At 31.5% G+C, this 27,286-nt stretch overlaps 1 protein-coding gene across 8 annotated transcripts in view; it reads right to left on the reverse strand.

The window, feature by feature from the left end:
• The window catches only part of LOC117176791 (N-acetylglucosamine-1-phosphotransferase subunits alpha/beta), a 118,074-nt gene that overhangs the window by 87,642 nt on the left and 3,146 nt on the right, over window positions 1-27,286 (reverse strand). For 7 of the 8 annotated variants that reach the window (XR_004467619.1, XR_004467621.1, XR_004467620.1 and 4 more), the window contains exons 2-7: window positions 22,293-22,714; window positions 21,909-22,120; window positions 19,619-20,420; window positions 17,058-17,229; window positions 14,225-14,412; window positions 13,834-14,147 (exon numbers count right to left, since the gene is read on the reverse strand). Coding sequence is in view for 5 of the 8 variants with exons in the window: in XM_033367095.1 (XP_033222986.1) it covers window positions 13,838-14,147; window positions 14,225-14,412; window positions 17,058-17,229; window positions 19,619-20,420; window positions 21,909-22,120; window positions 22,293-22,714 (2,106 nt within the window). In the remaining 3 variants the exon portion in view is untranslated. Of the gene's footprint in view, window positions 1-6,235; window positions 6,630-13,833; window positions 14,148-14,224; window positions 14,413-17,057; window positions 17,230-19,618; window positions 20,421-21,908; window positions 22,121-22,292; window positions 22,715-27,286 lie in introns of those variants that run through there. The other variant, XM_033367092.1, reaches the window with a different exon arrangement.

The raw sequence follows: 27,286 nt of genomic DNA on the forward strand, positions 1-27,286 counted from the left end.
TGAAAATTAAAATTCGAAAATTTTTTCTAAAGCCTCCAGGGGACTTCGTTTTCGCACGAAAAAATTTTATGTGTCCTTATTGCATCCGGACCCACAATTATAGACGATGAGTATAAAGATGATGACAGGATAGATAAACGAACGACTCACACTACAGAACCACAGACACCTTTGAACTACACGTCACATGCCCCTCCCACTATTCCACCCCGTGGAATCGGTAACTTAGCGTGATTCAACCCTCCTAATACATTTTACAGGACCAGTGGAAGCCCTAAGTACGGTGGGTAGTAGTACCTACTTGAAATTTGTGAATGTGGGTAATTACCCTTCTGAAAATTCTAAAAAACTAACAATTTTATTTTGAGGTCAGTCGGTTTTCACATTTCGCGTTTATGTAGTCGATTCAGATATCAACCATTCTAGTGCGCTCTTCACTAGAGAGGATATAGAAAACGATGACGACTTCTTACTATAAACAGAAAAAGAGAGAATCTCAGAGAATCTCTACCATAGCAGACTCATTGAGACTCTAGTCGCTCGTTTTGAACGCAGTACTTCTGCTTTAGAAACGTCATGGTATTCGTTCGAAACTCTCCTTTATGGACCGGTTTATTACTCGGAGGGTTCGTGGTAAAAGGGCAAACGATTAAACTGCGAATAAGGCGGGTTATACCAGTGATTCTCTCAGTTAAAAGGGCCATAGGCGCAGTGAAAAAGCACAGCAGGATGTGCATGCATCAGATCAGAGCTCAACAAATGAAAATGCGCACCTAAAAAAAAAACTGAACTAGGTGAGTGTGAAAAAAATAATATGCTTCGAGTGTAGAAAATACAGTTTTTTATATTTGAATTAGTGCAATGCAAGAGCAGAAGCAAATTCAATTGACACAGTCGCTATTCGTCCCAGATATTGCTAGAGCAGAGGAAATTTCTATCTATTTTCGAGTCGTTTCTTCAGATCTTTTAGCTTCAGAGTATTTTATGTGATTTTATTTGACAGAAAATACAAAAGCTAGAGCGTTATTTGACATTGCTGAAAAAAGAAGAGTCGCGACCACTTACCATCCATTGCAATGCCGACATAGAAAAAAATATTTCGGCAAATTATGGTTGATCCGCATGATCGTAATTATTAGCGCATTTTTTGGTATTCTACAGAAGATAAGTTAGAAATCTGGCAAATGACTTCCGTAACTTACGGAACAGCTTGTGCACCCTATCTTGCAAACGGAATTATCAAGAAATTAGCTAAAGATGAAAGGTCTGACTTTTCACAATCTAAATCTATGCTCGAAAATAACATTTACGTCGATGATGTGTTATTTGGCGCTGATGAATTGGAGGAAGCTAAAGAACTAAGATCTCAGAGCGCTCAGTTAATGGCTGGACGGGGGCTTCATTTACAAAAATGGGCCTCTAATGATGAGCAATTGCTGCTCGATTGCCCTTCTGGCAATAATTAAAGACTTCTTGCATTTTTTGCTTGGGAGGACATCCAGTTGAAAGTTTTAGGTCTACATTAGAATCCAACTTCGGACAGTTTTCGAATGCAGGTTGATGCGCGACCCATCGAACTACCTACCAAACGAAAACATTCTTTCTGTCATAGACAAATTTTATGATCCGTTAGGGTGGCTCTCATGGGTTATTGTTGTAGCTAAAAGAATAATACAGGAACTTTGGTTCCGCAAATTTGATTGGTATGAGTCTGTCTGAGGATTTATTAGATCGTTGGAATAGTTATTATACTAGCTTGTCAAAGCTAGAGAAGATTTAGATCCCACGGTGGACTGGTTAAACGAGATCCAGTTTGAGTTCTGAATTCCATGGGGTTTCTGACGCTTCGGCTAAAGCGTTTTCCGCTCTGGTATATTTAGGTATTCTTCGCGAAGATGAGGATGCGATAGTGACTTTACTATATATCAAGTCTAAAGTAGTTCCTTTTTTTCCTGTGAGTATTCGACGACTTGAACTTTGTGGTGCTCAATTGCTAGCAAAAGCATTACGCTTTTTAATTATTACAGTGGGATTTGAAAATGTACCATTATATTACCACACCAAATCTACAGTGGTATTGGCTTAGCTCAGAAAATATCCTTCTTCTTGGCGCACATTTGTGTCCAATAGAGTTGCTCAAAGTCTGAAGTGTATTCCACTAGCAAGGTAGAGTCATGTTCCTACAGAGGACGATCCTGCCGATTGTTCTTCCGGGGGTCTCTTATCTGACCAATTACTGATTCAGCATTTATAATGGCAAAGACCTTCTTGGCTAGTGCGTCACTCCTCAATTTGGGCGGAATCAAAGGCGTCATTTCCTGTTGGCGTTGACCTCGAGCAAAATTCTTTGGTAAAAACTTGTCAACTCGCACACAATTCTGTCGAAGCGAAGCAGTTTCTTACTGACTTTCTTGCTAGAATTACATCTTGGCTAAATTTGATTAGAGTTAGTGCTTATTGTTGTCGTTTTATTGATGCTATTCTTCGAAGGTTTGGGAAGTTGACAGAATATAAAGAACTACCGAATTCGCTTGCTCTATCTGCTTCAGAGATTAATAAAACCTCATTAAAGTGGATCCGACGAGTGCAAAGTAGTGAATTTGATGTTAAGATACATGCTCTTTTGTACGTGAACGAGCTGTCACAGTTCAACAACTTATGGGTAGCTTTTCTGATTTTAGCACAACAACTTGTAGGCCGCTTATTCGAACCGGGGTTGATAACGCTAGTTCCTTCTCTGTTCGAGTCGTTCCAGGTAGGGGTCAGAAAAGCTATAAAGGCTATGTTGCGCTGTCAGTTTGTTGTGCCTCGCACAATTCACTTAAAATTTGTGTCAGACTACACTTCTAAAGCTTTTTTGGCAGCTTATCAACGTTTTGTCGCTCGTAAAGGTAAAGCCTCACATTTATACAGTGACAATAGTACTCTTTCTCAAGGTGCCAACCTGGCATTTTATTCCATTCGCATCACCTAATTTTGGGGGACTCAGGGAAGCAGACGCTAAAAGTCTTAAGCATCATTTTCGAAAATATGTTGGTTCACATAACTTAATTATCGAAGCATTTACTACGACTCTAGCTAGAATAAAATCCTGCCTGAACTCGCGTCCAATAGATCCTTTTTCTGATGACCCTGATGACTTTCCTTATCTGACACCAGGCCATTTTTGATAGGTGCCCCACTGACTGGTGCTCCTGAACCTTCGGTGGAAGTCATTCAAGAAAATCGCTTGACCAGGTGGCACTTTATGCAACGCATCTCGGAAATATTTTGGCGAAAGTGGAACTTTGAACATTTGCATTTCTTGCAACAGCGCTATAAATGGAATCACAAGCCGCCCAACATTATAATTGGAGATATGGCATTAATTAAACATTATGCCTTCCAAACGGACATTGGGTCACATTATTATGTGCTATGAGGGAAAGGATAAGAGTGTCCGTACGGGTAGAAACTATTGCCTCAGGGTTCGACCGCTCGAACTAAAAAATTTTCTTGCTGTTTATATCTTCGGTCAAGCATACTGAATTATCTGACTCTCTTAAAGCTCAACTCTTAAGTGAACAAATAGAAGCGCAATTTTTCTTACACTGTAACTGTTTTTTGAGACATCTTAAAACTACGAAGTTTCATCATTTATATGTACTCTAAACCTGTTTATTATTGTATTTTTTAATTCTTATACTCTTTTTTTATATTGTATACATTATTTTTAATGCTGTGTTTTATCAGCATGTTATTTTTTCTTATATGAGAGTATTTGTCATGGCGGGCGGCCAAATCGTTTTACTAATGATAAAATCATTAATTTTGTGATTTTTGTTTCTTTCGTATTGTTTTAACACCACGAGGCGGGCGGTATGTTAAGAGTGTATCAGTTTTCTGCACAATTCAGTTAAGTGCTTGTTTGTGAAAATATTTGTATGTGCGTTTATTGTGTAGTGCTTAATTTTCACCAGTAAGCGTCCTGATGAGCACCGCGCCGAGTCGTTCTCGGACTCTGGAAAGTTTTAATTATTGCCATATAATAAACTATTAAGAACTTTTAAGAGAACAATCGTGAGTGTACAGTTTAACTGAAGTTTTTGTTATAAATAATCTATTATTGATTTGTTTTATAATCAATAATTTTAACTAGTGATTCCCGCCAAATAAAGTGTTGTCTTGTCAATACCCTTATCATCACAGGATTTTCAAAAGGATTATGGAAAGAACCATAAATAAAAGTTTAGATATCTAATGGTGCCAGAATTAATGAAAGAACGGAAAGATCAACCCGCTTTTAACTATTAACTGTAAATGGCTGGATAATTCGGTAGCTGCTTGTTCTAATACATACAGTATCAATCATGTGGCTAAAGTTTCTCGGTATTCATTTGCGAGCAAGGCTCAGGTTCAGGTTCCTCGCCCTGCACTGCTGAGTGATTATAATAAAGGAAAGGGTGGTACAGACCAGATAGACCAAAACATGAATCTATACCATATCCAAATATGGAGCAGAAAATGGTACTAGCCGCTAGTTACCTGGATGCTGAACGCACTATCTCTTCAAAATTTCTGGATTCTGAATCGACAAGCTGGAAACAACATTTCTCAGCTGTACTTCATAAGAGGAATTGCACTGACGTACTTGAAGAAATGTAACACCCAGAAGAAAGCAACTGGGCCTCGTGACGTTGCAACGCCTAAAAGTAAGGTGGAGCTGGCTATCTGCTCAGGTAAATTTTCGCATACCCTCAAATCTTGTCTCATTTTGACATGGTCAAGTTCCAGTGGATATAATTTCAGTTAATAATGGATGCGTGAGTGGAAAAAAATTAACCGATTGGGGATTTGAAAAATACATCGATCTGTTCAAATGCAAGTATCCAATAACTATCAAAATGCTCTCTTCATGTAAATTCAAATCTCGTTCTCATAACTATTTAATTCTTAAATCTGAGATCCTTATGCAGTGTATCACGATCGCAGAGAAGTGTGTCGCTCTGACAGCAACACAGCGTTTTATAGTAAGTGTAGCGCTGTCAGGGCGCTACGTCTATATTTCCGACCACGATACTCTTGACGGGGCCATTGATGCAAAAACGGGGATGCTATCTCTTTGATAGCCTTGGCCTCACCCACCATCCCCAGCGATGCAGAAATTCATTAAATAAAAGTTTTTAAAATTTCAATTTCAGACGAGAGTCAACAGCAAGTTATCGCTCAATCAGTTTGTCGTTACATCAAAAGAACATAAACATTCAACTCTTTGTGGAGAAAATAACAGCAGAGATAATGGTGCTTGTAATTTAATAGATCATGATAGATATTAGAATGTTTTTTTCTCCAGTTAATAACAATAATGTCTTTTTGGGAAAGAAAATTCATGATTTAACAGACGTCATTTCACTTTCAAATTATACTCCCACGGGAATAGAACTCATTTTAGACAAATTAAATGACAATGTACGGGTAAAAGAGTGCTATAAAAATTACAATTTTCTAAATATTTTTCAATCATCAATTAAACAAATCTTTCATACTGAAATTGATTGGATCCATGTTTCCAACATAATTTTCTTCAACGATTTTTTTAAACTAGATGATTTATTTTTCGAATCATATAATGTAAAAGGATTAACCAAAGAGGATGTATTGGAATTCTAATTTCCCAACCAACTGAAATCTGAGCAAAAGTACATTAAAACACCATATGATCATTCGGTGTTTTTATCGAAAGAATTTCAAAAGTTTTGTAATGTAAAAGAACACAAAAAAAGAATTAATGTTCGAAATGTTTTGTACAATAGTGGGAAATACGTTTTATCTGTTGATAAGTTTAATGATGCTAAAGAAAAAAATAATACCCCACTGCGATATCAATTTTACGAGATATTTACAAGCAAAGGCAGAATTCGGTATTCGTTTAGCAGAAAGTAATAAATTTAATAATGAATATTCTCGAATTTCATATGCAAAATTTGTGGTGCACTCACAGTAACATTGTTGATATCGCGGGTTACAAAGATAACAATCATTTTCATTGCAACTGCGATTTGATTAATTATGTTAGTTCGAAAATTGTTGAAAAGGTATTGATAAACATATAAACATCAATAATAAAAACCGTTGTATTGTGTTGAAAGTTTAATCCATAGTTTTAATTTTATTATATAGAAAATTAAAACAAATCATTTTAAGTATTTCAAATATTGTGTAAACATTTTTTAAAACGATTTTTATACGTATATATCTTAGAAAAAAATTCATTTTATATCACAAGTGTGATCAGGGCCACTATTTGTATCATCAAATGAGTCATCAGATTCTATATAAACTGACTAGCCTTCTGGCTCGGTGCCACTTACTTATTTACGCTTGAAGCGTACACTCTGCTCAATTAAACAATTATTCTCCCATACAGCACCAAAGTCTTCCAAAACCTAATTATTCTTGCCTGGAGTGATTGCTATCTTTTTAAAAAACTTATCGGCGAAATTTCTAGATCACATTTGGCGACAGTGACAGAACAGTCACGTATTCGTTGGAGAAAAAGACCCGTACTTCAAGGACCCGAACTTGGATCATCAGAAATCTTCTAGAACATTGGATCAAGGATTAAGCTGTACTGCACGTCCAGAGCCAAACTGAAAAAGAAAGGAATAAGTAAGTTCTTCAAGATTCGAGCACTCTCTTTAAAAGGTTTTTCCACAAGCCCGTGGACCGGGAAATCCGACGACAATCGTTTTTCGTGAGGAACGATTCGGAGATAAGAAAACGAGGAAGAAAATGAACACGCTATTGACATTTGCTACTTTGGGTGAGTACACAAAAACTTTAATCCCATTCGTTTCAACATTTGCGGGAATCAATTAAAGTGAGTATAAGACAGTACACCCGACAGAAGGTCAATAGATAAGTGTTTCAACAAAAGCATAAGATTTTATGCCCACACCCTCTGACACATGTTTAAATGTATCAAAGCAAGTATAAAAAGCAAGTAAACAAGTGTAATGTAGTAACAACGAATGTTCATCCACGACACACATGTGAAAAATATATCGAAGCGAATATAAAAAAGTGACGCGCTATTGCAATTCAGCAACTGTAATGTGCCGACAATAAATGTTTAACTATCGTCACACGCCAAATATAAGAAGTGAGTCATCCACAAGTGGTAGAGAAGCTGAATCGCAGAACAACATCTTAGAAGCAAGCATCAATTTTTACGGAACAACCAACGACAACAGCTACTTCCCCCATAAGCATCAGATAAAGATAATCGAGCCAAAAATGTTCAACGTGAAAAAATTCCTGTCCAGTGAAGCTATCACAGCGGCCTCTAAAGAATAATTGGAGAAGCAATTCTTCGAAATGAAGGTAGCCTTAAAGAACACGCAAGACCGCCTTTCAAAGATACGGCTAAACCCAGCTCCGTAACAGCAGCAAACCGCATCAATGCCAGAAACTCCATACAGACTAACCATTGATGACCGAAGAATATTGGCCGCCCTGATAAAGAACTTGTGCGAATTTGACGGTACCCAAGAGGTGGATGCCTTCAAAGGCGATGTCCGCGAGTTGGTAGACGACATCTACGTAATCGCAACAAACGAGGCAATGAAGTGGGCACTACTCGCAGACGCGCTGAAAGGTATCAGATCAAGGAAGTTAAAAGGGGATGCAAAACGCGCAGCCAGGAGAATCCCGCCTCCACTCACAGTAAAGAACCTAGGAGAAGTTCTTACCATAGATTTCGGTTCCAGGGGAAAGTCTCTGTCCCAACTAACAGGAGAAAGGGATCAGATGTGTCAAATAATGAATGAAAGAGTAGAAACATTCATCAAGAGATACCAAGAAATAGATCGAAAAATCCAAGGGGTAATAGACAATAGTCCGGCCGAATTTAAGGATTTTGGGAGAAGGAAAAAAGAGACAGAGCGAGTAAAGAAATTCATAGGATGTCTACGCACGGAAATAAAATATATGGTCGCGAATTCCCAGCTAGTTAATTTAAACAACGCATATCAAACCGCGTTGCAGGAAGAAAAAGATTATTTAGACAAAGAACGTGAACGATGTCGGCAATCATCAGCACAATTCATGGCTAAAAAAGAATCTGGTAAAAAATCCGCGATTAATTCAAAGAAACACAGAGTCGTCTCAAATAACAAATGAGAAATCAACGTATGTAGAAATCGAGAACACTCCAAAAGAAGTTTGCAAATATTGTAAGAAACCAGGATATACAGAAGAAAAATGCTTCATAAAACAAAAGTAAAAAAAAAACAATCTTTATGAAAGAATAAAAGAATACACTGTGAAAAATGTTGATATTTAATGTTGAAAAGAATGATCACCAACTTCAAAGATGTTACATCTAGATTGCACCAGCTAGATGTAACATCCATAAAGGTCGCACGCAGCAATACATTTTTCATTGTCGCCGCGAGTAAGCGTATTAAAAGGCGATAAAAAAAACTGTATTCGATTTAGTTTACGTATATATCTTAAGATGTTGGCAGTGGTGGTGAAGTTGTAGAAGAAAAAAAATTTAAATAGCACTTTTTGCGAGAAAATGTTGCAGCCTAGACCCAGAATTATTTGTGATTTTACTCAAATTGTCCTGCTAAAAAACACGCTGTCTAAGATATAGATACCAGTTTTGCCCAAAATTATATAATGGTGAGTTCATATTTACAGGCTTAGTACACTCACACACACAATATTTTTTTATTAAAAAAATCTTTATTATTTTTTTCTTTTCCGGTACTTGTTTCAGCCACGTACAGTGTACTGCGAAACACACAGCGCTGGCCATTGATTTTTTTTGCTTTTGATGTAAAATTTCTTAATTTAACGTCTGGAAAACAAATAATTATTATTGGCAAGGAAAAACCTTATTCAATCGACTTCTTCCAGACTATTTATTCGGTAATTTTATACATTACATGACGTTTCGGAATCAGACCGATTCCCTCATTAGATATCTAATATAAAATTAAAATATGAATCATTAACTAAAATGGTGTACAAATGTATGAGATGATGGTAATTATAGGAATAGTAAAAATTACAATACCTTAAGTCATTATGTAGAAGTTTATAAATTTAAATCGAAAATTGTTGAGTCTTTAAATAATAAAATTAAAAGGATGACAGGGTGCGTACCCTTCGTCTCCATCTTACTAAATGAGTACTTGTTGTAATTACAACATTTGCCAAGTGAATGACGCCTTGGCGCATGCGTAGTAGCACTTTCAAAAGAATCATAGGTGTAAGCACTAGTCATACTATATAATCAAATATATGTGATTGCATAGAAATAGAGTAACTGAACAATGGTTAGAAATTCGAAGTAGTATATAGTTCACAGAGTAAAATGTAGATAGACTATAAGTAGACGCAAAACAGGTGTTAACTTAACATAAGGAATCTAAAATCATGTTGTAAGAATCGTTGAAAAAAACTAAATCAGTTACTTTGTTGAGACAGTTTTCGCCTTCTTTTTTAATGAAAACCATTTCAGCAAAGACACGCTTATAAAAATTAGGTTCGACATGTAGGATTTCAACTTCATCCCATTTAATGACAGTTGAATCTCTTTCATGGCATTGAACCAAATGTTTAGCTATGACTTTGTGATTTTTTTCCACATGCTTGATGTTATTTTTATGTTCCTTTATTCTACTTCGTAGGGGGCGGTTTGTTTCTCCTACATAAGTCCTGCCACAAACACACGTAATTCTATAAACTACGTTACATTGATCTAAAGTGTGTAGTTCATCTTTACCTAATTTAAGGGCATGTGATACTTACAGTTTCTCCGGCTTTTTTCCACAAAAATGAAAATTTTTAAAAACTAAATTCGTAGATGCTATAAAATATCATAACGGACGTCCCGAACTCTTTTTTGAGGGATAAAAACAAAAAAATGTATTGTGCTAAATAAAAATTGTATGCATATGCATTATTTTGAGGTTACGTCGTAATTCATCTCTGCCTTTCCGATAATCTGGAAACTATTTATGAAATAAACATTTTTGATTGCCTGCAAACAAGTCCAAAGTTTTCGTCCAAGAATATTGTGTTGTTTGAAGTAACGCTTGGGTGAATTGTAACACACATAACCTCGAAATATACACAACAGCAATATCAAAAATTTTTTGATAAAAAAACACAAAAAAAGTGTGCGGGGACGTCCGTTAGCATGTTCGATATCATTTCCCAGATTTTGAAGGTCACATATCTTTTATACTAGGAAAAAAGCCGGGGAATCTAACACTGAAAAAATCGATACTATTTTCTAAGCCCTATGCAAATTAATCACATTTTGCTAAATTCAAACTTTTTTGAATTAACCTACAAAAAAAGTGTGTGATGATGTCCGTTAGCATGTTCGCTATCATTTGCCAAATTTTTAAGACAAAATATTTACTTTTCTAGAAAAAAGCCGGGGGACCCTAAAACTGGTAAAATCGACAATTTTCGAAGTATCACATGCCCTTGATAAATCTATTTAGCTTGGAATCGACTCTAAAAACAGTTTTTATTTTTAATTTATTCAAAAGCCTTTTAAAATTTTGAGAAATAGTTTCCAAGGAAGGTATGGATATGATCTCTTATTTTACATCAATGATTCTATCAACAGTGACGATAGAAGGTTGGTTTTTCTTCAAATCTAATTCTGAAAGTCTTTTTTTAATATGTTTCTGTATGAATTCATTAGGATAATTATTATACCATAAGTATTTTTTGACAATTTGCAAGTTATCTAAGTGGAAAGTATTGTCTGAAAGTAGAATAGCGGCATCGACTAGATTTTTAACAATTCCTATTTTATGTTGGGGGTGGTTGGATAAAAAATTAAGATGTCTTCCAGAATCAGTTACTCTCCTAAACCAATTCGTAATAATAAAGTTATTATCATATCGGCAAAGTTGTAAATTCAAAAAATTAATAGACTTTTTGTTTTCAATATCAAACGTAAATTGTAATCTATTGTGGTAAGAATTTATGTGTGAAACTGTCAGATTGCTTTCATCTTTAGGCAGAATAAGAAGGGAATCGTCTACATAACGAAAATGCACCGGAATTTGAAAACCCAATCCTTCCATAACGTTTGTTTCAAGATCTTAATAATCTCACAAGAATTGCGGAGATGGGTGGCCCCATTGAGGTGACAAACGTCTGTCTGTAAAATTGATTATCAAATTTAAAGTAAGTGGATTCCATTAAGAAAACGATACCTTTTGAATTTTTAACAGAATATTTGTAGTAAGGTAAGGAGTCAGAAATTATCTTGTTCATTGTTTTGGCTAAATTATATGTAGGTGAATTAATAGAAGAGATAACCGGTCTAAGAGGATAGTTTTGTTTATGGATCTTAGGAAGGCCATAAAATCTAGCCATATTGGTATTTTCAGTTATAAGGTGGTTTCTTTTAACATTAGGACTAAGAAATTGATTGATTCTCCATTTGTTCATTAATTTAAAAGTATCTCTTTATAATTTTTTCAAGGGGTCAACGTCTATTTTTTCGTACGTGTTGGGATCATCAAGCATGTTATTCGCCTTATTTATATATTCGTATCTGTCCATCACAACAGTAACATTCCCTTTGTCTGCTTGTGTCGCCAATAAGATTTTATGAGCATTTAGAAAATGTTTTGTTAATGTACCATTTTTAGCGATGAGTCTGTCAGTGCTAGAAATGTGCGTAGGTTTTTTTAAATGTATTTAGAAGTTAAGATTAAAATCTTGTGTCTAATTTTATCTTGTGCACTGACAGACTCATCGCTAAACATTTGGTTCAATGCCATAGAAGAGATTCAACTTTCATTCAATGGGATGGAGTTGAAATCCTACATGTCGAATCTAATTTTTATAAGCGTGTCTTTGCTGAAATTGTTTTCATTAAAAAAGAACGCGAAAACTGTCTCAACAAAGTAACTGATTTAGATTTTTTCAACTCTGTGAACTATATACCTATATAGTACTTCGACTTCCTAACCATTGTTCAGTTACTCTATTTCTATGTAATCACATATATTTGATTATATAGTGTAACTCGTACTTACGCCTATGATTCTTTTGGAAGTGCTACTACGCATGCGCCAAGGCGTCATTCACTTGGCAAATGTTCTAATTACAACGAGTACTCATTTAGTAAGATGGAGACGGAGGGTACGCACCCTGTCATCCTTTTAATTTTATTATTTAACGACTCAAAAATTTTCAATTTCAATTTATAAACTTCTACATAATGACTTGAGGTACTGTAATTTTTACTATTCCTATAATTACCATCATATTATCAATTTGTACACCATTTTAGTTAATGATTCATATTTTTCTTTTATATTAGATATCCGATGAGGGAATCGGTCTGATTCTGAAACGTCATGTAATGTATGAAATTACCGAATAAATAGTCTGGAAGAAGTCGATTAAATAAGGTTTTTCCTCATCAATAAAAATTGTTTTTGCTTAAAATAATTTTTCCAGGCAATTTTCTGAAGTGAGCGTATTAGGCACACTGCCCCTGCTCTACAGAGCGGTATCCTTATTAAGGATGCCTGGCGTTGTGGAAAAGATCCACTGTCGGCAGGAACAGGTCGCCACTAGAAGAATTAATATCACTTTCCAAGCAACATGTAATTACATATTCCGTAAAGTCAGAAGTGCTCCATTGCTACATCTTATTTCGTTCTATAATTTTTTTAAAGGGCGGAGACCAAGATGAGATTCTGACAGCCGACATTTGGGCCAATCTGTCTCAGAGTCAGGCTGACCATACCGAAATGGTTGACTACTTCGAGCCCTATAAAGCTTAAAAGTAACATGAGCAATTGATTAAAAACATCCTGAAATTATTTAAAAAATCTAATCTCGTGAAAGCATGGTCGCAAACCAATTATAATTTCATGTCATTCGAAGTCCAAAATGGTGTTTACCATTAGGAAAGTTAAATCAAATTGCTATGTCTTGTAACTTGAATTATGACAATGGAGTGAATTATATTAACAACTATCCAAAATCTGGAATTTTCATTTATTTTATCGTCAGTATATCTCTTAATCAACCCCTCTATCGATATTTAGTTAGCTGAGACATTTAGAATGTATTCAACATAATATGACTCAAATTTAAATTTAGTAAACTTGTAAGATAAGAAGTCAGAGTAATTTTATTTCAATAGCCTTTGGTGATGTGGTTTAGACTAACAGGCATTCTTCGGGAATCTAATTTAGATCAAATTTTGTAAAAATAAATGAAAATCAAGTAAAATTCCAAATAGGGATTACATTTGACAACAATTAATTATGTAATCGAGAACATAAAATGAAGTTTATCGATGTGGATGCTTTGTTCGATTTGGATTCGTAGTGTTGTATTTCAAGAATTCTTTATAGCAAATTATTTCTTGTTTTGGACTTTAATGAGAGAATACAAAACCTTAAAGTATTATTAGCTGAGGAAAATCTGTAATAATTCTCAATTTAGTTTATTGTAAAATATGACACGGTAAATTTGCCAACAAGTAAACCATTTTTAGACTTTGTATCTTTGAAGTAAAATTTTTGGTAAATTTATTTGCTAAAATAAAGAACACATGAGTGTTAAAAATATAAAGCTCTGCCTTTCGAACGAAACATCACATTGGCCAGTAGAACAAAACACTTAAACCTTCTTTATTAGTGTTAAAATTGTATTGGAATCTCCACGGAATCGCCTAAAAATAACTGCATGGCAAAAATCTAAATCGACTTGGTTCTGTGTCAAACTAATTTGGCTTATCTTAGTTTACAATAAATATTCAACTTTATCGAATCATTTCAGCGCACTAACCTTGTCAAACAAGAAGAGGAGGCAGTGTTCGAATTCTCAGTATTCTTCTTATTTGGTGGTGAAAAAGATGGTAAAATGTTAATATTAGTAGCACGGCAACGAGGACCAGAAGCAAATTTCTAGCTTTGGCTCTACTTGCTCTCCACTCAAACAGTTCGTGCCGATGCGAAAAGCGATTTCTGTATTGAGCTGGTAATTCGAAACTGCTTTTTATGGGATAGAGCGATCGATAAAAGTCATTCAGTAATGCTCGCACTACTTCGTTCTCTGATCGACGATTTGGGTCCATATCATCGTTTAAACATATAAATTTCCTAGAAAACGACATAAGACTGAAAAAGCTGGATAAAAAACGAAAAGTAGATTACAACTGAATTATTGCACAACTAACTTTGGTTCTCTTCGTATCTCATCTAAAATTTGAACAGTCATTGATATATTACTCGTCAGCATCTCGAAAATTTCGTTCTTCCCTGCTTTAACCACTTCGTGTTTATATCGTTTCTGCTCACCAAATTTAGCCTGAAGCTTTTGACTGATCGAGTCACACTTAAGAACTAATTCTTTTGATACAACAGGCTAAAAATTTGAAAGGTAATGTAATAAGACCTCAGACTCATTTGAGAAATTCGAAATAGTGTCAATATTAGAATAAATTTTGAAAAATAGTAGCAAAATAGTATCATGCAGTTTAAAAAACATTAAATGGAGGGATTAACTAAATACAAGCTAAATAAACAGTTGAATAAAGTCTTCCATACAATCGAATGAAATCCCTTCGAATATTCTAAAATACCCTAAAATCTTTGAAAACCTTTGGAACCCCTAAATTCTGTTGAGATGCTATGAAATCCCTGGAAAGCTCTTCAGTTTTTTTTAATCCCTTAAAATGTATAGAAATTCAGTTTATTCTCATGGAATCTTTCAATTTCTTTTAAAAGCCTATGAATTCTAAAAATATTGTCAAATTTCTTAATATTCCTTGAATTTTGTTAAATCTCTTAAAAGGGTCCCGCAAAAAATACATTGAAAAAAATTCTCTGCAAAATCATCCGGTCAGATCCATACAAGTCCCTTGAAAAATTGCAAATTAACTACAAACACTAAAAAAACATGTTTAGAAGATAAAATCATTCCGAATTTAATATCTGTAATGAGTCCCTCATAAAATTGAGGAAACTTCGCTATTTGCTTAATAATTCAGATTGGCTGCATCGAAAATTCTAAAGCAAAAATTTGCTTACTTTTTTATTTATTCTTTATATTTAAATGCTAGTGTAGTGAAAAGGATGAATCAAGATTTTTTCATTTAATTATATGATTAGAAAAAATTGCATTTAGTATTTTTTCTACATAAACCATCAGTTAATTGGGGGCAATTTTTTAACAAAGCTCTATATTTTGACGACCCATCTCGAGAAATGGTGATATACATTTTTTCGTTCATGCCCCATTTGTAGATATGAATAAATATTAGGTTAGGCAAGTTATGTAAATGACAATAATTACAATAATAATAATGTCGTGTTTATTTTTCAAAAATAAAATCTAAAAATAGGGTCGTTATTTTTTCCCTGCATATCTCAATATTCTCCAGTCCAAAATGTCGGGAAGTTTTCGGATAGATTTAGAAGACTTCGCAGACTTCAATGATTTTTAAAACATTTAAATGATTTTTACAAATATTACCAAAGATTTCCCAAAGATTTCACAAAGATTTCGGATAGATGTAAAAGATTTCACAAAGGCATAAATGATTTCCCAATGATTTCACAAAGATTTCAATAATTTCCCAAACTTTTCAAAAATATTTCAAAGATTTCACAAAGATTTCGATGATTTTCCAAAGACCTAAAATATTTCGCAAAGATTTAAAGAATTTCACAAATATTATAAAATATTTGGCATGTTTCTCAAAGAATTCAATCATTTTATAAGCATTTTACAAAGGTTTCGGATAATTTTAAAAGATTTCACAAAGCCTTAAATAATTTCCCAAACATTTTTAAAATATACCGAATATTTCAAAATTATTTGAAATATTTTATAAAGATTTCGGATAGACTTCATAAAGATTTCAAGGATTTTCCAAAGACTTAAATCATTTCAAAAATATGATCAAACGTTTGTAAAACATTGAAATAATTCGCAAAGATTTCACAAAGATTGCAATGATTTTCCAAAGATATCATAACGATTTTAAAGGTTTCGCAAAAATTTCGAATAGATTAAAAATATTTCCCATATTTCAATGATTTCCCAAAGATTTCAACAATTTAGATTCAAAAAAAAAATTTTATAAAGATTTCAATGAATTCCCAAAGATTTCAAATATTTCATACAGATCTCGGATAGATGTAAGATTTCAATAATTTCTAAAATATTATCAAATATTTATAAATTATTTGAAATACTTCGCAAAGATTTTCAAAGGTTTTACAATGACTGCAAAAATTTCCTAAAGTTATCACAAAGACTTTAAGATTGTGGATAGATTCACGAGATTTCACACACTTCAATGATTTCCCAAAGATTTCAACGATTTAGAATTTATTTTAAATACTTTATAAATATTTCAATGATTTCCAAAATATTTCAAATATTTCATAAAGATTTCGGATATATAAAAAAGATTTCAATGATTTTCCAAACATTTCAATCATTTCAAAAATATTCGAAGTATTTCGCAATGATTTCGGATAGAAAGATTTAAAGATTAAAAGATTTCCCACACTTCAATTATTTCTCAAATATCTCAACAATTTCACAAATATTTCAAATATTCGACAAAGATTTCCCAAAGAATTCAAAGATTTTATAAGGATTTCAAATATTTGGCAAAGATTTCGGATTGATTAAGAAGATTTCACAAAGATATAAATTATTGCATAAATATTTCAGGTAGATTTTTGGAAAAATTCGAAAGATCTGATGAATTTAATCGTTCGATTTCAGAGAGGGGCAAATCAATACTTTGCCCCTCCCTGAGCTATATCTGAGGGGGACATTGTCCCATGTGCCTCCTAAGGCCCCGCTGCCTCTCAGCCGAATAATTTTTAAACCTGTCAAAGTTTTCATTTATAAGAAACAGGATGGGAAATTTTGAGGTTGCCTATTTCCTCGACAATTGGTTTCTTTACCCTATTTCCAAATTAATTGCATCGTAAAAAAAAGTGTCAAAAGTGGCGTGAATCCGACGCCTGTGGTTGGATTAATGTGCTTACGAGTGTTGAGTCTAAATATCTCTCTCCAGAAGGCGGTGATGGCGTTTCCTGAATTTGCACTTTTCGTGAACAATTCGTGATAGAATTTTCAAAATCCATAACCAAGCTATAATCCAACGGCAAAGGATGCATTCTTGACAATAGTGTTCGAATTTCTCTATCAGACCAAGTTCTGCAAATAGAAGATCCTTTTAGGGGCCGTACTTAAATTACATAATGGATTATGGCCCCCCTCTATTATCCCCTCCTTCTCCTGTAAAAAATCGTAACAAAATATCTAGCCCCCCCCCCCTCTTAATGTACGTAATTTTTAGTTTCCAAAAATGTTTTGCTAGTTATTGCTAGTAGAATTAGGCGAGGTGTCCGAGAAATTCATTTTTTTTAAATTGTCCGATTTTTCCTTGGCTAACTTTTCATTTTCCTTGATCATTAATATTCAAATACATACCTGCGTTTTAATCTTGCAATAGTTTTAAAATAGAATTTTTTATAAACTGAATAAAACGGCATTTCAGATACAAATTTAAAATGTCTAAATTTATTAATTTATTTTAAACCAAAAAAAAATGTATTTTCTACTATAACAGATAGCTGCTGTCTAAGAAAATACTTGAATTTCCAACAAAAGAGTGTCATAATTTACATTTCAATCACAAAAATATGAAATTCAATCATTTTTTAAACAAGAATTTTCAGCACGAAATTAATTTTCTTATTTTTATTATTTAATTAATTGATGAAATTTCAAAACCCAGGAAATTTTTTGTCTACCAAAAAAGAAAATATTTCAACAAAAAAAGGCTTTTCCACTCAACAGTTAAATTTTCAATAAAAAAAAAAACTAATCGAAACAAAAATAATCGAAATTTCTGTTAAAAAGGAATTCAGTTTACTTTTCACGATCAAAATATGAATTTTTAAACAATAAATAAGTTTCTATGAAAAAATTAAATTTTTAATAAAAAAGAACAATTTTTTTGACAAAAAAAATTAAATTTATACCAAACAAATGTTTAAATCAAAAAGACGAATTTTAACAAATAAAGATTTTTCATTCAAGAAAGAGATAAAAGTTGATCTAAATTGTTGAACCTTCAAGTAAAACACAAATTTTCAAACAAAAAATATGACTTTTCAGAATAAAATTAATTTAATTATTATTTAATTAGGTGAAGAAATTTTAAACCAAGAATATATATTTTATAGCCAAAATAGAAGAAATTTCAACAAGAAAAGATTAATCTTAAAAAAATGCAAAAGTTACATTTTCAGTTTAAAAGTCAATTTTAAATAAAAAAAGGCTTTTCGAGTCAACAGTTTCATTTTTAACAAAAAACAAGCCTTCGATCGAAAAAATCAAGTTGAATGTTTAATTAAAAAAAATGAATTTTCTACAAAATAGTTAAACCGCCAACCATACAGATGAAATTTCAACTAAAAATAAAGATAAAAAAAAGATAAAATAAAAGTGATTCAACCAAATCTTTCCAAAAAAAAATATTTGAATACTTAAAAGAAGATTTTTTAACCAAAAAGGAGCATTTTTACAAAGAAAAAAATGAGATTTCTACTAAAACAGAAACATTTTTTAATAAAAAAGATAAATTTTCAATAAAATAGTTGAATTTTCTGTTAAAAAGGATTTCATTTGACTTTTCACGATCAAAATATTAAATTTTAAACAAGCAATAAGTTTCTACGAAAAAAAAATGGAATTTTCAATTCAAAAAGACAAATTTTATGCTAAAGCGGAAGGCCTTTCACAAAATTGTTGAATTGTCTACCAAATAGTTGCATTTCTATCCAAAGGAGATGAAATTTCTCTTAAAACAGATAAATTTTTGTTAAAATTTTTTTTTAAAGTTCAATTTTTATCCAAAAAAGATTCAAGTAGACTTTTCAAGACGGAAATATGATGTTCTTTTTAACAAAAAATAAGTTTCTACGAAAAAATTGAATTTTAAATCCAAGAAGAAAAAATTTTTCAACCCAAAACGATGACCATTTTTTATTTTGAAGTTGAACTTTCATCCAAAAATGAATTCAGTTCTTTTATCAACACCTAAATATTAAGTTTATGACTTTTCAACAAAATTGTTGAATTTTTAACTGAACAGTTGAATTTTTATCCAAGAAAGGTGTGATTTCTGTTAAAGCATATAAATTTTTAGATAAAAAAGACAAATTAAAAAAAAAGTTATATTTCATCTAAAAAGATTTCAATTTACTTTTCAACACTAAAATACGAATTTTAAACAAAAAGTAAATTTTCTATGAAATAGTTGAATTTTCAACAAAACACTTGCATTCTTTCTAAGAAAGATGCAATATTTCTACTAAGAAAAATGAATTTTTAAATTAAAAAGACAAATTTGCAGAAAAAATAGTTTATATCCAAAAAAGATGGTAGTTGACTTATCAGCAAAAAATATGATTGTTTGCGAATTTGCAAATGTCTCCCCCCTCCCTTAAGGTGTTACCTAATTTAAGTAGGAACCCTTATATACTTTCAAAAATGCGAAAAATAATATAACGGTTCAAATTTTTAATAGGAAACTTACTGAGACTTGTCAGTGTCGAATCTGTTGAATATATTTGAAGTAGGCAGATTTCGTTTTTCGCTCGCTACGAAGTAAAAATAAGAGAAGGCGAACTGCATATCTTCTGCGCTTCTGACTTTGTGACTAGAAGTTTTCTTGAATTCATCTTGAAATTTTGCTTGCATGTCGTTAATAATCCACTTGTCTAGTAAATGAGGCATATGAGCGGGAACTCTTCGCCTCTGAAAACCGTAAGCTAAATTATATATCCTATTCACGTATAACAAGGATTCTGCGTATGTATCAAGCTGTCTTGGTTTTCGTTTCAATTGATCAGCGTATTTTAGTTTATAAGATTTTGCAGTATTATTAACTTGTACTAAATTAATGATGTCGTCGTTTAGAAAATGTTTTTGTTGCATTCGAAGTTCCGTGTCATTTAAGCTCTCTAAATTGTCAGATTTAAAAATTTTAGCCGGTAATAATCTTCGCTTTCCATGAGTTGAGGTTCTACTCTCGTTTGCAACTTGTTTCAGGTTCAACAAATTTGTATAATTTTTTGTATAGGATGATCGATTACTTTCTGTGATATTTCTCACTTTGTTTTCAACTTGTTTTTTGTAGGATTGCAAGACTCGCAAAAAAATTAAATTTGTTATGTCTTCGATGGGCGACTGAGAGGTGGACATTTTTAAAGCGTTTAATAATCTTTCGGCTTCCCTGGCCCTAAGTTGTGACTCCCGCAGAAATTTATACGGATAGTCACTTTCGTCTTCAATACCTTCACTGTCCGTAGAAATTGGCAACGGATCACAATCTCCTCCTATTTAAAAATTATGCATTTTAATGTAGAGACATATTTATACATAATATATAAATTTAAGCTTCCTAAAATATTAAGAAATACTTAAATTTCAATAAATTAATATAGTCTTTTAAAGTCATTTTTTTCTTTCTCGAGTTTAAAATAAGTTAAATTTTTTTATCATTATATTAAGAATGGTTAAACTGCAATGTGCTATCTGGTGACAAACATCCGAACTAGAAAGAACAGGTACGATTATAAAGATGAATTTGTAATTGTGCAAAAAAGTGTTTTAACGATTTTATTGTGGAATTTAAAGAATTTATTATGGAATTTACATATTATACAGTCAAAACACATTTTTTGACAGAAATATATTTCCAAACAAAAAAATAATTACTGTACTATTTATTGTGAATTTCAAAAGATTATAAACTTGAATGAACTTGTTTTGAAGCAAAAATGAACTCAATGTAAATTTTTATTAATTTATCCATGAAATATTTACTATTTAAAAAGTCGGATCTAACAATTAGGTTAAAATATGTATTTCAATTCCTATCGTCTATTATTCGTATTCTTTGCATAATCTGACTAGAATTGGTCGCTACATACATTGATTAAAATTGATTTCATAGTTTAAGATGGGAATTAAATCTATAACTATTTATTTTTCATGGCAAAATAGTTTTCATTTTGAACCAAATAGTTGAGTTTTATATTAAATTATTGCATTTTCAATTAAAAAAAACGAGTTTTCTAAACACCAGTTCAATGTTCTACCAAATTGTTAAATTCTGTACCAAAATAGTTAAATTTTCAGTTAAAAAACTACTTTTGAACAACAAACATTTTTAACTGAAATTATGATTCTTCAGCGAAAAAATGAACTTTTAAGTAGTTCCGCTTTCAACCAAGAAGTTCAATTTTTAACCTAAAAACATGAATTTTCAACGGTAAATTAAATATTTGATATTTAAAAAAAAATTCAATTTAAAATAAAAAATACTTGGAATTAATTTTAAAAAAAAATCGATTTTATACAAAAAATGACGAATTTTCAACAAAATACACACATTTTTTAATCTTTGGCCCGAAAGAATGAATTTTCTACAAAATAATTGAATTTCAACCAAAAAGAATAATTTTCTACCAAAAAAGAACTTTTAACAAATTATCTCAATTGACAACTAAATACTTTCAACAATGAACGCGATGTTGAGTTTTCACGAGAATCAGTCGAACTCTAAAGCTCAAAAATGTGTGTTTTTTTTTCACTGAATAAAATGGAAATTCAATCTAAAACCATTTATTTTCTATGAATATTTGTTTTTAGTATTCAATCATTGTTTTATACTTCACGAAACAATCATAAAAACACTTTAATGCAAAAATTAAAATACACTTTTAAAATTGTACCTACTCTTTCTAGTTCCAGTTTTCGAAACCAGGTAGCGAAATGGTAGACCACCATTCCCCATAAGACCATGATTATAATATTTTTACCATCAAATTCACACAACGTGGTATTACAACTTGGATCGCAAGCTCCATCACTGACCCAAGCCCAGGGACAAACATCGGAACAATCTGGCACCCACCAGGCTAAATACACTTTTTGACCTTCTGCATGTGTTATAAAATCCTCGGGCCAAACTTCAGCACCCAACATAACGTCGTCATTGAAGTATAAAAATTTGTCAGAAAGACCTGAGATTCTGAAAAATTAAGTTCTTATTTCTATTAAAGACTTATCTTTAGAATTCCAGCAAATAATTTCCCATAATTTTACAAAAAACAATTGTCGTAAAAAGGCTTCAGTTGCATATAAAAACTGCCAATAAAGTAATTGATTTATCTTAATGTAAGAAATTTCTTCGGAAACTTTACCTATGAATGTGACTTTCTATGGCAGGACTAGAAAAGGTAGGTAAATCACTTTTATCAATGAAAATATCATCATGGGTGACAACAGTCACACGTGAATTGTCCATATCCAACCAACTTGGTATTTGTCCATTGGTCACGATATAAACGTGTCTGACCCAAGGCGCATACATTTCCAATGATCTGAGAGAGTATCTCAACTCATCTTTATCACTAAATCTAGAGACAGCTGAATTAATGTCTACTATTGGAACATGTTTTTCGAGATTTTGAAGGAAAGCTGGATCTGATCCATTGACCCAAGTATATACAACATCGATCGGGACGTGTTGGCACAATTTCTTTTGAAATGATATGCCGAGTATATTGTCATTGAAAGAGTGAAATACTGCTTCATATTTCTCCTTGCTCCATTGTATCCACACCTGGAAGTGATAGCAAGAACTGATTTGCTATATTTAGATTCAAACAAATCATGCAAATTTATATGTCACTATGTTCGCTATTGTCAGCTCCCAAAACTCATATTTTTTAATTTAAAATACTTCTTAAAAACTCATAAGTTTAATATTTTCGAATTCGAAGCATTTAAAATTGAGCAACGTAAAGTTCAAACGTTCAATAATGTACAATTTCAAAACAGTATCCTTTAAAATTAAATACATTATAATTCGATAAGGTAAGCATTTTTAGTACTAAATATTTAAAAATTCAATCTTTTATTTAAAATGTTTCCGTACACCTAAGCTATTCCCAGCACGTTCGAATTACTTGACCGGTCAATCTTACGGAAAATTCCGAAATACTAGACAACGTGAATTAAAAATTGAAGACTTTTTTCTAAGTGGTTACAATTATAAAACATCATGTCAGAAGCCTTTAATATTATTATTGTGTCATTTGAAATAAAAAACGCCATAACATTGAACAATTTTATATTTGAATAATATAGAAAATTAACAATTTCTGGAAGTAAAAATTACAAAACGTGCATTATCAGGTTTTTAAATCAGGGTTTCCAGCGAAGCCTAGCATTAAAATTCCCTGACTTTTTTGCTGACATTTTTGAAGTATATATTTTTTCTTTTTCGTATAAAAGAATAATATACCTAGCCATATAATATTAACAAAATATAACGTTAATTATATTTCTGCAACGTACTGTCTACCAATTTTCATCCATCATATTCCGGGCTTTTGTCTGGTTTTCCCCCCCGGTTATAAAGATATCTTTGGTTGTTTGTTTTCGGTATTCTAATTGTTAAAAATTCTCCGATATAATTTATAATTTCTTTAGTATTAAAGATTACTAATTGACAAGTTGTTAAAACAAAAGATTCTTAATCTTTTATTGTGAGAGTTTAAATATAATACACGTATTTAGAAAATTATTAATTTCAAACGTATTTAGCATTAAAAAAACTTTAACCATTGTTTTTTAAATCACTTTTCAACAATTAGTCAATAATTAACCGCTAATTCTGAATAAATTATAAGTTATAACTAAGAATTATTTGCCAATTAGAATGTCGAAAACAAATACCCCCCTCTCCCTAAAAACACGTTTTATGGAAGGCCCCATTTGTTTACAAAATTTTCAGAATTTTCCGAAACGTCTGAAGTAGTCATAATTTCTATCAATAATCTTAGGCGATCAACACCATAATTTAGTTCGGCAACACTCGAAAATATATTGTCGTTTCTAATTTTTATTTTAAAAAAATGAACGTAAGGACTTCTAAAGGATCGTGATTTAATAACCGTAAATGATGTAAAAGATTGTTAAAAAATATCACTAATCTATATTTTCTAATTTAGAAAATACAAAATAGAACGTAAAGTTAATTTTTACAATCATTATTTTTAAAACTATTGAAAAACTATGAAAGGGTTCAAATTAAATTGTTTTTACGAAACAAAGTAGAATTTCATAATAACTAATTTGTTAATTATTATTATATCTCTTAGAAAATACAATTTGTTCAGAGCTTAGAATTAGAATTTATTTATTAAGTCCCTAGGGCTAAACAGCCTTAAACATTATTCCAAATTGTATTGTAAAGTTTTTGAAAGAGTATTATTTCTGTATACTTATTTTATCAAATGTATTGTAATTTTAAATAGTAAACATTTCAATTTATTTGTTGTGTTTTGTATTCCCGGATTCATTTTAGTTACCGATTATTTCCCGATTAATAGACACCCTACTTTTGCAAAGGTTCACAAAAATTGTATTTATAGGATTATACTAAAAATTAGTATTTCCAGTTTCTTTACATTCTCATCATTTATGATTGAGAAAGTATTAGAATTGTCGGAAATTTGACATCACATTTTTTCAACGGATCTCCACATTTTCAGACCCCTGGTATCCGAAAGGCAAGTTTTTACGATGGTGTCTTATCTGACCGGTCGTGCGTAAACACTATAACTCTCGAAAAAATTAAAGAATCAAATCGATCTTTAGCACACATTTTTTAAGTCCTAAAAGAAAGGACGAGTTCGTTAACCAGCCATTTTTGATGAAAACTAAAAAAGAGCATTTTCAAATTTATTTTCATTTTTTATATTGAAAAATTGTATATACGGCTCTTCATAGTACTCAGAAAGCCAAAAAGTTGATCCCAATGACATTTTTTTGAGAAATCGAAAATTCAAATTTTGATTAAACACAAAATAATGAACAATCAAAAATTCCATTTTGCAGTCAAACTACAAATAGTAGTCAAGATCTACAAATTCGTTAATAATCACTTCTTCATATAACGCTTAGTTTTTATTTTATTCGTGAAAAATAACATTGAAAATAAGAAATAAAAAGTGGAAAAACGACACACGTTGCGAAAAAAATGATTCAACAAACATTGTTTACCCGAAAACGAGCTACAAATTTATTATGAATCACTTTTTGGTAGTACGCGTAGTTTTGGTTTTAATAATAAAAATGACATTAAAAATAGAAATGAAAAATTTGTGGAAAAACGACAAAAGGTACGAAAACAAAATTGATAGAAAAAAGTTGTTCATAAAAAAAATAAAAAATTGCAATAATTTATTATTTTCTCATCATTTATGATTTAGAAAGTATTAGAATTTTCCAAAATTTGATAACACAATATACATTTTATATACAAGTTACATTTTCAAGTAAACAATTAATTTTAAAAAGATACTATTGAAGAAAACAGTTAATTTTTCAACGAAAGAGATAAACTTTCAAAGAGAAAAATAAATTTTTAACAAAAAAAGTGCATTTTCTACGAAGAAAAATTTTCCAATCAATAGAGAAAAAAATTTGAACCAAATTGTTAAATTTTCAAACCAAAAAGATGAATCCTTTACAAAACAATTGAATTTTTAACCAAAAAGTTCATTTTCATCCAAATAGTTGAATTTTCTACGGAAATAATACAAATTTGTAACTAAAAATGAAGAAATTCAACAAAAAAGTTCAGTTTTCCAGCAAAAAACACTAATTTTTCACAAAATAGTTAAATTTTCACCCAGAAAATATGAATTTTAAACAAAAAACGATTAATTCTCAAGCAATAATGGAATAATTAAACAGATATTTTTCAAGGGCTTTTCCAGTGTTTTCCAGGTAAAAAAGAATGCAAGGACTTTTACAGGTTTTCAAGGATTTCCAGGACGCTGAGCAAGTTAATAGTTAAATATAATTAATCAAGTAGAAAATTCAGAATATGAAGACGCATATAAATACTGCAATCTAAAAGAGATCTTTTTGATAAAGTTTCATTAAAGCATCCCCAATGCAAAGAATAAATATACGATCGCGAAGCGTGAGGTAACCCATTATCCAGAGTGAAGCGTGAGATTCAACAGACGAGCGACCTGGTGCGCTCAAAATTGTGAGCGTAGCGCGCGACGACACTGTTCCCACAAAGCGGGCAGATTTTTAATAAGAACAAAGTTCGCTGACTTCTCTGACCGATAGACAGCCTGTTATTCAATTTTTCAAAACCGAACTAATTTATATTAGTGGATTTAAAAAATAAAGTTTTTTAAATATAGGTATCCACAAATTAGAATATTAGATTTAAAAATTGGCTACATTGAGCGCTTGATTGAGTATTAAAGAATTTTTCATTCGAGTTCTTAAAATATGAACATTTTAGTATTAGACATTTCAAACTGAATGATTTTTAATTTGAAAATGTTACAAAATGAAAGTTTCAAATTCGTAAGTCCGAAAATTAGATATGCTTAAAATTTATACTTTTAAAATGAAGAATTTTATAAATTTTTTAGGTAGAATATTAAATTGAATTGACTAAAAACTGCATAGTTTTATATGATATCAAGTGATTAGATAGGATTTATTTTTGCCCTAAAAACTAGAAAAATTATTCTGGCAAAAAGTAAATTTATTATTATTTCCCCGTTCAATTGAGTGTCATCAACAAATATTTGTACATTGTAATAAATTATAAACCTTGGAAAAATGCAATGCTTTCAAGTTTGGGTAAGTCAGAATTTCGAGATTTGAAAACTTAATAGCAATAATATAGGTACATGAGAAAAAATTATAAAGCTCTAAAAATGGTGTCACTAAATTAATGAAATTTATTTTTCATATGTCATGGAATTTCTCTACGACTAGCGTAGTTTTGATTGAGAATCACATCCCACAAAAGATAAGCTTGAAACCTAATATGTAATAGATGAAAAGAAGTAAAATCCTTGTGAAAATGAATATGGTAAAACTTATAATGCATAAAAACAGGATAAACGCACAGCATATATTTAAAGTCAAAGCTATGCGGGAGAGTAACCTGAATAGGATAATAAAAGTTTTGAATTTATAATACCTAAATATTTTAATCCAAAAAGAAGAGTATATTACGTACCAAATTGAAGATAAATTAATCGTTTAAATGGTAGCATCGTCGTGGCATAGTACCACTGAGGAAAAGAAAACTTGCCCATTGAGATGGTCCAAATTTATACCTGTAGAAATTCGACATTCGATTTTTTGT

This window comes from Belonocnema kinseyi, chromosome 7 (assembly GCF_010883055.1).
Source record: "Belonocnema kinseyi isolate 2016_QV_RU_SX_M_011 chromosome 7, B_treatae_v1, whole genome shotgun sequence".
Taxonomy (NCBI): domain Eukaryota; kingdom Metazoa; phylum Arthropoda; class Insecta; order Hymenoptera; family Cynipidae; genus Belonocnema; species Belonocnema kinseyi.